This window comes from Trichomycterus rosablanca, chromosome 9 (genome assembly GCF_030014385.1).
Source record: "Trichomycterus rosablanca isolate fTriRos1 chromosome 9, fTriRos1.hap1, whole genome shotgun sequence".
In the NCBI taxonomy this organism is placed as follows: domain Eukaryota; kingdom Metazoa; phylum Chordata; class Actinopteri; order Siluriformes; family Trichomycteridae; genus Trichomycterus; species Trichomycterus rosablanca.
In genome coordinates this window covers 15485279-15497884 of record NC_085996.1, presented here as the reverse complement: position 1 = coordinate 15497884, position 12606 = coordinate 15485279, and the positions used below count along the sequence as shown (strand labels likewise).

Genomic DNA, 12606 nt, shown 5'->3' with positions numbered 1-12606 from the left:
TAAAAATTGGACACGCTAAAAATCGGGAGAAAAAAGGGAAGAAAATGCATTAAAAATAGAGCATTTGTGAGGTCAGGCAATGATGATAGACACACTCCAAACCTTTGTGGAAAGCCCTTCCAGTATAGTGGAGGTTGCTCAGTCAGTAGATGGTCTATTTTTATATTAACTTGTATAGTTTTGGACTAGTATGTGCAAAAAGCTCAAAGTGGGCTATCCACAAACCTTTGGCCATTGGAGAAGAGTGGATTCAAAAAGCATTCAAATCCCTTGACAGTTTGCAGTGTATTGTGTTGAGGGTTTGATATTGATTGAATGATCATTATTGCCATTATTACCCATCAATCTACACTATATTACTTACAATAAAAAAATAACTAAAAATCAAAAACTGACATTATTTTATTCACAAATGTATTTAGATTCTTTTTTCAATACTTTTTAGAGGCCCATTTGGCAGCAATTACCACTGCAGGTCTTCCTTATCATATTCTTCATGGCAGATTCTCTAAAGCGCCTTCAGACTGAATGGCAAACATCTGTAAGCTGCCATCCTCTGGTCTCTCCACAGATCAGGGCTTTGACTGAGCCAATTTAAAATTTTAGTGTTGAAGGCTAAACTGCCACCCCTATGTGAGTGTGACATTTTCTTCAAGGATGTTCCTGCATTTGGCTGCATTCACCCATCTCTACTTCATCTCTGTTTGCTAGTCATTTTGCCTTCCTGCCTTTAAAAATCACTCCTATATCTTGATGCTGCCACTGACATGTTTCATCCCAGAGGTGGTATTAGCTAAGTGATGTGCAGTGTCTGTTTTTACCAGACATAGTATTTGCTTTTTTTGCCCTAAAGGTTTAATTTTGGCCTCATCTTGTTTCCAGAATGTCATTTAGCAAACTTTAATCAGGCTGTCATGAAACAGTGGTTTCCATCTTGCCACACTGCCTTGAATGCATGATTTATGAAGTGCTGCTAAAGTGGTTGTCCGTCCAACCGATTCTTTTATCCCTGCACAGGATTTTTGAAGTTATTTTAGTGAAGTTTTTTTGTCTCCATAGCCAAGGCCTTTCATGCCTAGGTATCCAGTTTAGCATACAGCCAACTGTGGTAAGGTTCAGGGTTTTACCAGGCTTCTTCCTCAAGATTTTTGAGGCCACTATAGTAGACACTCATAGTCTACCCGGATCTATGCCTTGCCACAGTTTGATTGCGGCGATCCACAGACAGGGTGGCACTGTGGCTAAGTGGGTAGCACTTTCGCCTCGCAGCAAGAAGGTCCTGGGTTCGATCCCCAGTTGGGGCGGTCCAGATCCTTTCTGTGCGGAGTTTGCATGTTCTCCCTGTGTCTGCATGGGTTTCCTCCGGGTGCTCCGGTTTCCTCCCACAGTTTAAAAACATGCAGTCGGGTTAATTGGAGACACTGAATTGCCCTATAGGTGAATGAGTGTGTGTATGCGTGTGTGTGTATGTGTGTCTGCCCTGCGATGGACTGGTGCCCCGTCCAGGGTGTTACTGTGTGCCTTGCACCCATTGAAAAGCTGGGATAGGCTCCAGCACCCCTGCCCCCCCATGACCCTAATTGAATAAGCAGTTAAGAAAGTGAGTGAGTGAGATCCATAGACATTTTCTTGGACTTCATGACTTGTTTTTTGTTCTGACAATGCAGAGTACATTGCAGGCAGTTTTCATGTCCTCATTATGATTAATTAAGCATTGATTCCTGTGTAAAGAATTTGATTTTAAATGCATATAGTTGCCATTTACCCATGAAAGTGTTTAAGAATAAATAGGCTGAACATTTTCCTAACGCACTGTGTTTATATGGTTTCCTTTATCTTTATATATGCAACGTGCTAAAGTAAATGAGACCTCAGCAAGCGAGGGGGGCTCAGTGGAAGGTTTACACTGACTTACGCAGCTGTTTATCTTGGTCATGCTGACACAACATCCAGTACGGTGCTACACCCCACTGTATTGCCCAACGCACCAGTTTCAAGCTTTGTCAGCTGCTTGATTTAGATGAAATTTATTAGCAATTAGTCAGCTTGTCCACTGCCGGCCTGTTATGTATGCACTAAGCTGTGTAGAATTGCAGTCATTATGCAACATTTGACGTGATTATAATGATGAATTAATTATGAATTCAGAACATTAAATAAATACAGGTCCAACCTCGGAGGGGAACAATAGAAAGAAGGACATAGTGCAAACAGTTTAGAAGTTGCAGAATTCAACATTGGTCGGTGTATAGTTTCTGTGAAAGTAGAATAATTGAGTGGAGGACAGCGGTCAGTAACTCATCCCCAATCCAACATTAGTCAGTGTATAAAATGTCTTTCTGCAAAACTGGATCAATAAGCTGGAGGTCTAGTGGAAGCAGAATTAAATTGTGAAGTGTGCAAATCTAAAGTTTGGCACTTCCATTAATTTTTAATGGACTTTTGCAGTATAAAACCAAAATGTATGCAGTGGCATTAATGAAAATATACAAGGAGGAAGGAAGGTGACAGGAATTGAGTGAGCAGTGCAGCTTTGTGAACTTTTACTTCAAGGTACTCATGCACAACTATTGTATTATAAATTATTATACATGTATACAGATACATACAGTACATTGATCAGCCATAACATTAAAACTACCTCCTTGTTTCTACACACATTGTCCATTTCATCGGGTCCACTTATAGAAGCACTTTGTAGTTCTACAATTACTGACTAGTCCATCTGTTTCTCTGAATGCTTTGTTAGCCCCCTTTCATGCTGTTCTTCAATGGTCAGGACTCTCCCAGAACCACTACAGAGCAGGTATTATTTGGGTGGTGGATCATTCTCAGCACTGTGACACTGACATGGTGGTGGTGTGTTAGTGTGTGTTGTGCTGGTATGCGTGGATAAGACACAGCAATGCTGATTGAGTTTTTAAACACCTCACTGTCACTGCTGGACTGAGAATAGTCCACCAACCAAAAATATATCCAGCCTACAGTGCCCTGTTGGCATCGTCCTGTGACCACTGATGAAGGTCTAAAAGATGACCAACTCTAACAGCAGCAATAGATGAGCGATCATCTCTGACTTTACAGCTACAAGGTGGACCAACTAGGTAGGAGTGTCTAATAGAGTGGACAATGAGTGGACATGGTATTTAAAAACTCCAGCAGCGCTGCTGTGTCTGATCCACTCATACCAGCACAGCACACACTAACACACCACCACCATGTCATTATCACTGCAGTGCTGAGAATGATCCACCACATAAATAATACCAGCTCTTTAATGGTCCTGTGGGGGTCCTGACCATTGAAGAACAGGGTGATACCGGCTAAAAAAAGCATGCAGAGAAACAGATAGACTACAGTCAGTAATTGTAGAACTACAAAGTGCTTCTATATGGTAAGTGGAGCTGATGAAATGCACAGTGAGTGTAGAAACAAGGAGGTGGTTTTAATGTTATGGCTGATCAGTGTATCTCAAAGTAACTGACCAAACACACAGCTGGTTTCATATTTCAATTTAGTTTGTATACAATGTACGTTTTGTGTCTGTAAAACCAAGTCCCATTAATAATATTCATTCAAATTAATCTTCAGGCCACTCAAGGAGGATGGGTCGCTGGTCTGGTTCCTCTCAAGGTTTCTTCCTGTAATTTTACAAGTTGCCCTTGGCTTGCTGAATGGGTTTTTTTCTGTCTGTCCTAGATTCTGTAAAGTTGCTTTGAGATGATGTCTGTTATAAGTGGGTTACAAAGTGTAGGTGGGTGTTCAGATGGTGCCGTGGTTCAATACGTTAGCCAACCTTAATCTGGACGGACAACAGATAAATTTGGCTGTGCTTAAAGAATAGTGTGGTCCTTCCTGCTATTGGTAAGTGGTGTGTGACCCTCTTTGGCCAACAATGGTGTCTCAGAACAGAGTGCACAGGGAATTGGTACAGTGGGTTGTTTTGGTCACAAGCAATTTGTCTTGTCTCTGTTTCTCACAGTGTGTTCCCTGAGTCACTGCGCTGGTTGTTGGCCACTCAGCACTACTACAGAGCAAAGAGGCAAATGTACTCTATTGCCAGAAGTAACGGCGTGGATACAGCAAGTGATCCAAATGGACTTCTTTTAGGTAAACAACGATAACGTACAGACTAAACAGTTGATGAAGTAAATGTTTAAAATGCTGAGAATGAAAATGATTGGTTGTGTCTAGATCTGGACAGAGAGCTGCAGCAAAAACCCAAAACCTCCTGCATTACACAGCTGAGAACCAAGAGAAACCTTTGGAAAAGTACCGTAGTGCTCTGTGTTAACTCGTAAGTGTATCTGAGTTTAATGAGCTAATTAACTGATTGTCTGCTCCATAATATATGACATTGCTCATCCCCCCCACCCTCTTTTTTCCCATCTCAGACTGACTGGCTATGGGATCCACTACTGTTTTGCACGCAGTGTTCTGGAGGGAAGCACATCTCACCTGCATTATTTTGCGTTGGCGAGCATCGCCTTGGCCTCATGTGTGGTACTATGTCCTGTTGTGGTAGCGTTTGGTAGGAGAGGCGGCCTCCTCACCTTCATGATTATCACAGCATTGGCTTCCTTACTGCAGCTTGGCCTGCTCAGCTGTAAGTGTACTGACCCGTACATACACATGGATGCTCATATTTACCTACAAGGTACCAGGCTGTCCCCAAACCCCCAGTTACAAATATAATGTTCTCATATTTTTGTCAGTGACCAAAACAGCTCCACTATGCAGACCTAAAGAAAAATGGCTTACAACCACTCAACAAAACATACACTTGGAACAAAAGTATTGGGACACCTACGTATTACACCTTCAGGAGATCCCATTCTAAATATATAAGCATTAATATGAAGTTTACTCTCCCCTTGGCAGCTATAACAGCTTACACTCTTCTGTAAAGGCTGTGTGAATGGTCGGTAAAGTCAGACACTGATGCTGAACAAGAGGCTCTGGCATTCAATCTACACTGATCAGCCATAACATTAAAACCACCTCCTTGTTTCTACACTCACTGTCCATTTTATCAGCTCCATTTACCATATAGAAGCACTTTGTAGTTCTACAGTTACTGATTGTAGTCCATCTATTTCTCTGCATATCTTTTTAGCCTGCTTTCACCACCCTGTTCTTCAATGGTCAGGACCCCCACAGGACCACCACAGAGCAGGTATTATTTAGGTGGTGAATCATTCTCAGCACTGCAGTGACACTGACATGGTGGTGGTGTGTTAGTGTGTGTTGTGCTGGTATGAGTGGATCAGACACAGCAGCGCTGCTGAAGTTTTTAAATACTGTGTCCACTCACTGTCCACTCTGTTAGACACTCCTACCCGGTTGGTTCACCTTGTAGATAAAGTCAGAGACAATCGCTCATCTATTGCTGCTGTTTGAGTTGGTCATCTTCTAGACCTTAATCAGTGGTCATAGGATGCTGCCCACGGGGCGCTGTTGGTCGGATATTTTTGGTGGACTATTTTCAATCCAGCAGTGACATTGAGGTGTTTAAAAACTCCATCAGCATTGCTGTGTCTTATCCACTCATACCAGCACAACACACACTAACACACCGCCACCATGTCAGTGTCACTGCAGTGCTGAGAAGCATCCACCACCCAAATAATACCTGCTCTGTAGTGGTCCTGGGAGAGTCCTGACCATTGAAGAACAGCATGAAAGGGGGCTAACAAAGCATGCAGAGAAACAGATGGACTACAGTAAGTAATTGTAGAACTACGAAGTGCTTCTGTATGGTAAGTGGAGCTGATAAAATAGACAGTGAGTGTAGAAACAAGGAGGTGGTTTTAATGTTCTGGCTGATATCGGTGTACATTCTAGTTCATACCAAAGGTGTTAAATGGGGTAGAAGTCAGGTCATCAGAGATAGCGCATTAGAGTGCTGTGCCACACTTAATATTTTCTTAAACTTGTATCTCTACATGTATGGTCGGCCACTTCAAACTCAGGAGCTGAGATCTCAGCAGTGGTGGGAAATTGCATTAGACTGGTGTGCCACCTGAGTGTCCCACTTAAAATATATTCTTAAACCAAAGTCTCTTCATATTTGGCAGCCATTCCATTCCAGTGTCTTTTAAATTCCAACACAGGCACACTTCATTCTGCTTAATGAGGTGACTATAAAATGTTACCTAAATGTTAGCTTTTTTTTAACAACAAGTATTAAACAACTGCTGTGGTCCTAACTATGCTACTGTACATTACTAGTAGTACCTTAAAAGTAACTGAAACCAAAATAAAATGTATTGACCATACCAAATAATTGGAAAGTTTAAATCCTGGCTTTACTACCAGAGGCACACAGGAAGTCAGGTTGCTTCCATTGTTAACATTTAACAAAAAAAAAAAAAAGGTCAAGCAGCACATGATGTGGGGACAACAAATCTACAGACCAAAAGAGGGTGAAAACAACTCTTCACTGACAGGGATCACTGCCAGTTCATTCAAACATTAGAATGACAAAGTTAGCCACAAAAAGAATGCCAAACAGCAGCTGGAATAAAATGCAAAGCAAGGGCAGGTCAATACAGGCTCCGGGACAGGGCTAAAGTTGTGCAGAGCTACAAAAAAATCCAGTTAGCAGTGAAAAGCAAAGATAAACTAGCTTGAAGTTTGTAGAAGACCTTAAGTTATGGACTGCAAAGGACTGTATTAAGGTCATGGGTCCAATTTTTAGCTTGGCCCAACACTTAGTTGTCTATTAGCTTGACAGAGACTTGGAGATGCCTACAAGCCAGAGTGCACCCACCTGCACCCACTTGAAAATTTGGTGAGGAAAGGCTGGAGCCGAGCAGCTTTGTCCATGTGAGGAACACAGGAATCAAGCCATGTACAGGGGGTATCCTGGAAGAAAACCTCCTTCTGCACTGACAGTGTTTCCCATTTCTGAGGATTGCTTTTTCCAGAAGGACAATGCTCCATGCCACACAGACAGGTCAATCAAGGTTTGGATGGAGGACCACTAGATTATGACCCTGTTATGGCCAGCCCTGAAATGTAATCAAGAAGAAGATGGATGGTCTGCACTTTACCCTAGCTGCCATTTGCCATTCTTTTTGTATGTTACTGTCCTTTGTTTGTTGAGTGACATTTCAATAACTTGGTGGTCATCACGGTCAGTGGAGAGTCATTTTTGCCCTCTGCCTCTGTTTTGTTGTCTTAGCTTTGTTGTCCACACTGTCTGCTGCTTGACCTTGTTCTAATGAATCACTGTCTTTGAAACTGTAAGGATTCCTTTGCCAGTAAAGCGATAACTTTTCCTCCCTGTTTTTGCCAACCTATGCAAGAGGACACTGATGACCCCAGCAGTGTTTTATACTTGTTAAATAAGATTTATTCAAGGTAATTTATTCAGTACCTCATTGAGTAGAATGAGGTGTGTCTGTTGGAATTCAACAGACTCTAGACTAAAATGGCTGGCATAGACTTACATATAGAGATGCTGAAATTACTCCCCTTATACCAGTTATACATTTTGTCTATATGCCACTGCATATTTAAGTATTGTTGCATTCCTTTATGGCCACAATTGACCCATCTTATAAAGGCTACTTTCAGCGTGATAATGCCACAAGTCTTCTTATCTGGTTTGATAATCCTGACAAAGAGTTTAGTGTGTTTTGCTGGTTTTACCAGTCACCAGGTCTGAATCCAACAGAGCATTTTTGGGATGTGGTAAAACAGGAGATTAACAGCATACACCGATCAGCCATAACATTAAAACCACCTCCTTGTTTCTATGCTCACTGACCATTTTATCAGCTCCACTTACCATATAAAAGCACGTTGTTGTTCTACAATTACTGACTGTAGTCCATCTGTTTCTCTGCATGCTTTGTTAGCCCCCTTTCATGCTGTTCTTCAATGATCAGAACTTCCAGGACCACCACAGAGCAGGTATTATTTGGGTGGTGGATCATTCTCAGCACTGCAGTGACACTGACATGGTGGTGGCGTGTTAATGTGTATTGAGCTGGTATGAGTGGATAAGACACAGCAATGCTCACTGTCACTGCTGGACTGAGAATAGTCCACCATCCAAAAATATCCAGCTAACAGTGCCCTGTGGGCAGTGTCCTGTGACCACTGATGAAGGTCTAGAAGATGACCAACTCAAACAGCAGCAATAGATGAGTGATCGTCTCTGACTTTACATCTACAAGGTGGACCAACTAGGTAGGAGTGTCTAATAGAGTGGACACGGTATTTAAAAACTTCAGCAGCGCTGCTGTGTCTGATCCACTCATACCAGCACAACACACACTAACACACCACCACCATGTCAGTGTCACTGCAGTGCTCCATGGTGGTCCTGGGAGAGTCCTGACCATTGAAGAACAGCATGAAGAGGAGCTAACAAATTATGCAGAGAAACAGATGGACTACAGTCAGTTATTATAGAATAACAACGTGCTTTTATATAGGGTAAGTGGAGCTGATAAAATGGTCAGTGAGCATAGAAACAAGGAGGTGGTTTTAATGTTATGGCTGATCAGTGTAAATGTTTGACTAATTAATCTGCAGCAATTAGGCAATGAAATAATGTTACAATAGACCAAAATAGCAAAGGAATGCTTCCAACACCTTGTGGAATCCCCTTAAAAGTATGGTGTTGCTAAAAATGTGACCATTGTCCATATTTACAAGGGGGGTATTTCACCACTTATTTTTATTTAATATACTTTTTTAAATTAAATATAGTGTATTGTATCATATAATTCATTTTTTTATTTCCTTAACAGTAATTGGAAAGTACAGTCTTCGCCACGATGCAGGTGAGACCATTTAATTCAAATACATTTTATATAAATGCACTTAAGCAATTTGATAAAACTGAATGAATTGTTTATATGAAAATATTTCACTTGTTCATCCACATCCACACAGACCAGTGTTCTGAAATGTTGTTGTGTTTGGTGGCAGTTTTAAGGGACACGCTAAACCAACGGTTCTCTGTGGCATTTTCCATCATTGGAATGTTTTCATCTCATGCTGTCAGTACTCTGAGTATCTTCTACTGTGCAGAGATCACACCCACTGTCATCAGGTACAACTCTGAATTTATATATCTCTGTTTTAATCACTGTGTTTAACTATATTAGCATTCTACAGTCCATATTGTCTTTATCTTTGCATTTGCATAAAATTAGCATTTACTTTATCGAGTGCCCTGTGCACTCTGATGACCTCTGCCACTTGCTCCACATTCTCCAGAATGGAATTCAGACTAGCACATGTCTCCTCTTATACATGTCAAGCCAGTGGTCCCATCTCTACACCAGCCAGCATATTAAATATCAGATTATTTTCTCCATATTCTGCACTGTTGGTGCTGGCAACTCTAAAGACAGTGGGAGTAGCTGTTGCAGAAGCAAGGAGGTGATTCCAATGTGGCCTTTCTTTCCCTGAATAGAGCACAGTTAGGATGCTGCCATGACTCACACTTGAGACTCTGGTCTCTGAGATAGTGGCCTAGCCCCCTATTTATCCATACATTTATTGGTGAGAACTGCTGTCTTAATTTATCTTTATTTTGTGTTCTCTCTATGCAACCATCATATTTAGGTGCAGTGTCAGCTACTTGGCAATGCAATCAACCCCTCAAATGTGGAATCACAGATTTAAAACCTTACCGAACCCTAGTGTACTATGTAGTGAAAAAAGCCATTAGATTCAAACTTAAAAGCTCAGTCTTTCCATGGTGATGGGCTAGCACATTAGATACTATGCGAGTTCAACAGAGCACTTCCTTGAGACACATTTTCAGTTTTAAACTGTGAGGGAAGAACAGAATTTAATCACCAGCAGGGTATATGTTCCCTTTAAATGTGCAGACACATTTATCAATATGCGTTATCAATAAGAACACTGTATGTATTTATAAGCATAAATAAATACTAAACTGATGGGGAGGGGCGTCGTGCAAAATATAATATAAAAGACAGTGTCATTGATGAAAAAGTTTTTATGCAATGAGTGAAGGTGAAGTTAAAAGTAGCAAAAGCAAAGCTTGAATTGGAACATTAGGATGTATGGCCGCTCTACAGATTAATCAAGGGCATCACACGGCATTAGAGAACAAAGCACAGTACCTAGAAATATTAAAGGAAGGTTTTATCTCCCCCCAAGAGGTGACTGGTTGGACGTTTTAATAACCCCCAATATTAAAACCAAAATAACAAAAAACTTGTTTCCAATGTGAAGATATTTGCATGGTGTAGCCCAGTGGTTCCCAAACTTTTCTGCAGCCCCCCCCCCTCTGACACAAACACACATACATATCTTTTGCTTCCAAATTCAGCTGGAATTTATTTTAAACATGACAATCCATATAAAATTGCAACTTCTTATTGAACAAAACAAAATACAGTGATAGTTTTCCTTCACAGTGTAATTATCACAGGTGACATCCATAATGTATCTTCAGTTTTTACTGTTTATCTTTCACAAAGTTGATCATGTTATGCTAACAGTGCTTAAACATGCCTCAATTATTTATCTTGCTGCGCCCCCCTGCAATGCACTTTGGGAACCAGTGGTCTAGCCAGTCTTCTGACTTGGATCTGATTTAATTTGTCAAAGCTTAGTTTGATGCATGTTTTGCCAGTGTGGTAAACCCTGATATCTATAGATCATGCTTTTTGTTTTATGTGCTTTTTGTTTTAGTTTATTATGTTTAACAACACAGTCCTTAAATCCATTGTTGGTTCCAGACACCCTTGTTATTGTTTCTATGGAATACGTACACAGATGAGCCAAAACACTAGAACAATATAATCTGCTTAGATATGTACTGTACTTCTCAATACATCTGAGGAATTCCTGTTGTGGTAGCAGGTATCTGGTTGCAGGATATTATCAGCAGGTCCTTCAACTTTAGTGCATTGTAAGACATTGCATTGTTCATTGTTGGACCACTGTCAATAAGTTCTTATGTTTTGGCTCATCATGCTAAGCTAAGTGGGTGCTTAGGTCGTGCAGCGTTAAATTACATTAGCCCACTACCACTGGGATCCGGGGTTCAAATCCCAGTGGTGCTTTTGATCAGTCGGGCATCTACAGACATGATTGGCATTGCTCCTGCAATAAAGTGGCATCCTGTCAGGGGTATGTTACCACATTGCAATCCTAACCAAACTAAAGCAGAGGTAAATATTAGTGCTTTTGATCAGTCGGGCATCTACAGACATGATTGGCATTGCTCCTGCAATAAAGTGGCATCCTGTCAGGGGTATGTTACCACATTGCAATCCTAACCAAACTAAAGCAGAGGTAAATATTAAAACAAAAGAAAAAGAAATGTTAAGCTAAACCTGTTCTTTTTGTGTGTTGTGTATTAGGGGTGGAGGAGTAGGTCTGGTCCTGGCAAGTGCAGGATTTGGCATGCTAACAGCACCACTTATGGAACTCCACAATCAGAAAGGCTTCTTCTTGCACCATGTCATCCTCACATGCTGCACACTCCTGTGCATAATCTGCATACCCTTACTGCCAGAGACTGCCGGACAGCCGCTGCCTGAGACTCTGGCAGACTGGGAGCTGCTACTGCGCAGACCCCTCCTTCCAGGAGAGCAGCATCACCTTCTGGCCAGGTCAGAGGTACGGGAGTATTCGTGTGCTCAGGACTCATCGCTTCGTCAGGCTGGCAATCCCAGTAACAACACAGCACCTAGTACTAGTAACAGCACAGCTAATGGAGTTAGGACTTGATGGTGTGTGTGTGTAATGTGAATCACATCCAGGCCGAGTGAAGAACTACAGCAAATATCTGATTGGCCTGCTAGAACAGAGATTCATCATGAGGTTAAAAGATTTTCTAGATTTTAACCAGTGAATGATGATGAACTGCTGACTATAAAACAGGTTATAAATAGTCATGATTTTTAAAACCTCATAGGTCAGCTGAACTGAGGGTGCATGTTGTGAAGTGTTGTGAAATTGAACGTCAATGTAACTTCACTTGAGCAATGGATGGAAATCTATTTTTTAGGTTGTGATTTGATGATGTTGACAAGTTGTATCACATTGATCAGGTTTTCAAACTAGTTTTGTACTACGTCCAGAAAAGCAATCATTTTAGTCAGTCTGTTTAGTTTAACCCTACATTCATACCAGCGTCCTTGTGTCCAGAAGAGGCGAGTGGAGGTCGCTCATTTCTAACTACAGCGACCAGAGGCAGTGCAAAGCTGGTGACTAGACAAAGTAGGCCAAGGTTTAATAGGTATATTCACCCGTAATGTTGTTTTTGAGCTGGAAACTATTGTTAATAAAGGTCTTTAAGGAAATTGGCTATAACAATAAAATATTTTTAATGATTTAAATTATGGCTCATGCTCCTTCTACAGTTTGAAAATGCAGTGTAGCTGCAGCCATACCCACATCCCAATTCATGATGGTATGGGAGGAGTTGGGTCCTGAATACAGCTGCACGGTCAGCCCCCTTCTTTACTTTCCTTGCAGTCTTGAGCCATGTCATGCGCTTGATCACACAGTAGAACCCTCCCCATTCAAAGCTAGGTGTGGACACTGTACAACTTGTCAGTTGCTGAGAACATGACATAATTTTATTTAATAAACTGGACA

General features: G+C 41.3%; 1 protein-coding gene across 1 annotated transcript in view; it reads left to right on the top strand.

Moving 5' to 3' along the window:
• LOC134319904 (solute carrier family 22 member 23) overlaps nucleotides 1-12337 on the top strand; it is a 41336-nt gene extending 28999 nt beyond the window's left edge. The window contains exons 5-10 of the mRNA XM_063001174.1: nucleotides 3983-4110; nucleotides 4195-4297; nucleotides 4395-4606; nucleotides 8766-8798; nucleotides 8947-9070; nucleotides 11364-12337. Of these exons, the coding sequence (XP_062857244.1) occupies nucleotides 3983-4110; nucleotides 4195-4297; nucleotides 4395-4606; nucleotides 8766-8798; nucleotides 8947-9070; nucleotides 11364-11733 (970 nt within the window). The 3' untranslated portion in view covers nucleotides 11734-12337. The remainder of the gene's footprint in view (nucleotides 1-3982; nucleotides 4111-4194; nucleotides 4298-4394; nucleotides 4607-8765; nucleotides 8799-8946; nucleotides 9071-11363) is intronic.
• The last annotated feature ends 269 nt before the right edge of the window (nucleotides 12338-12606 follow it).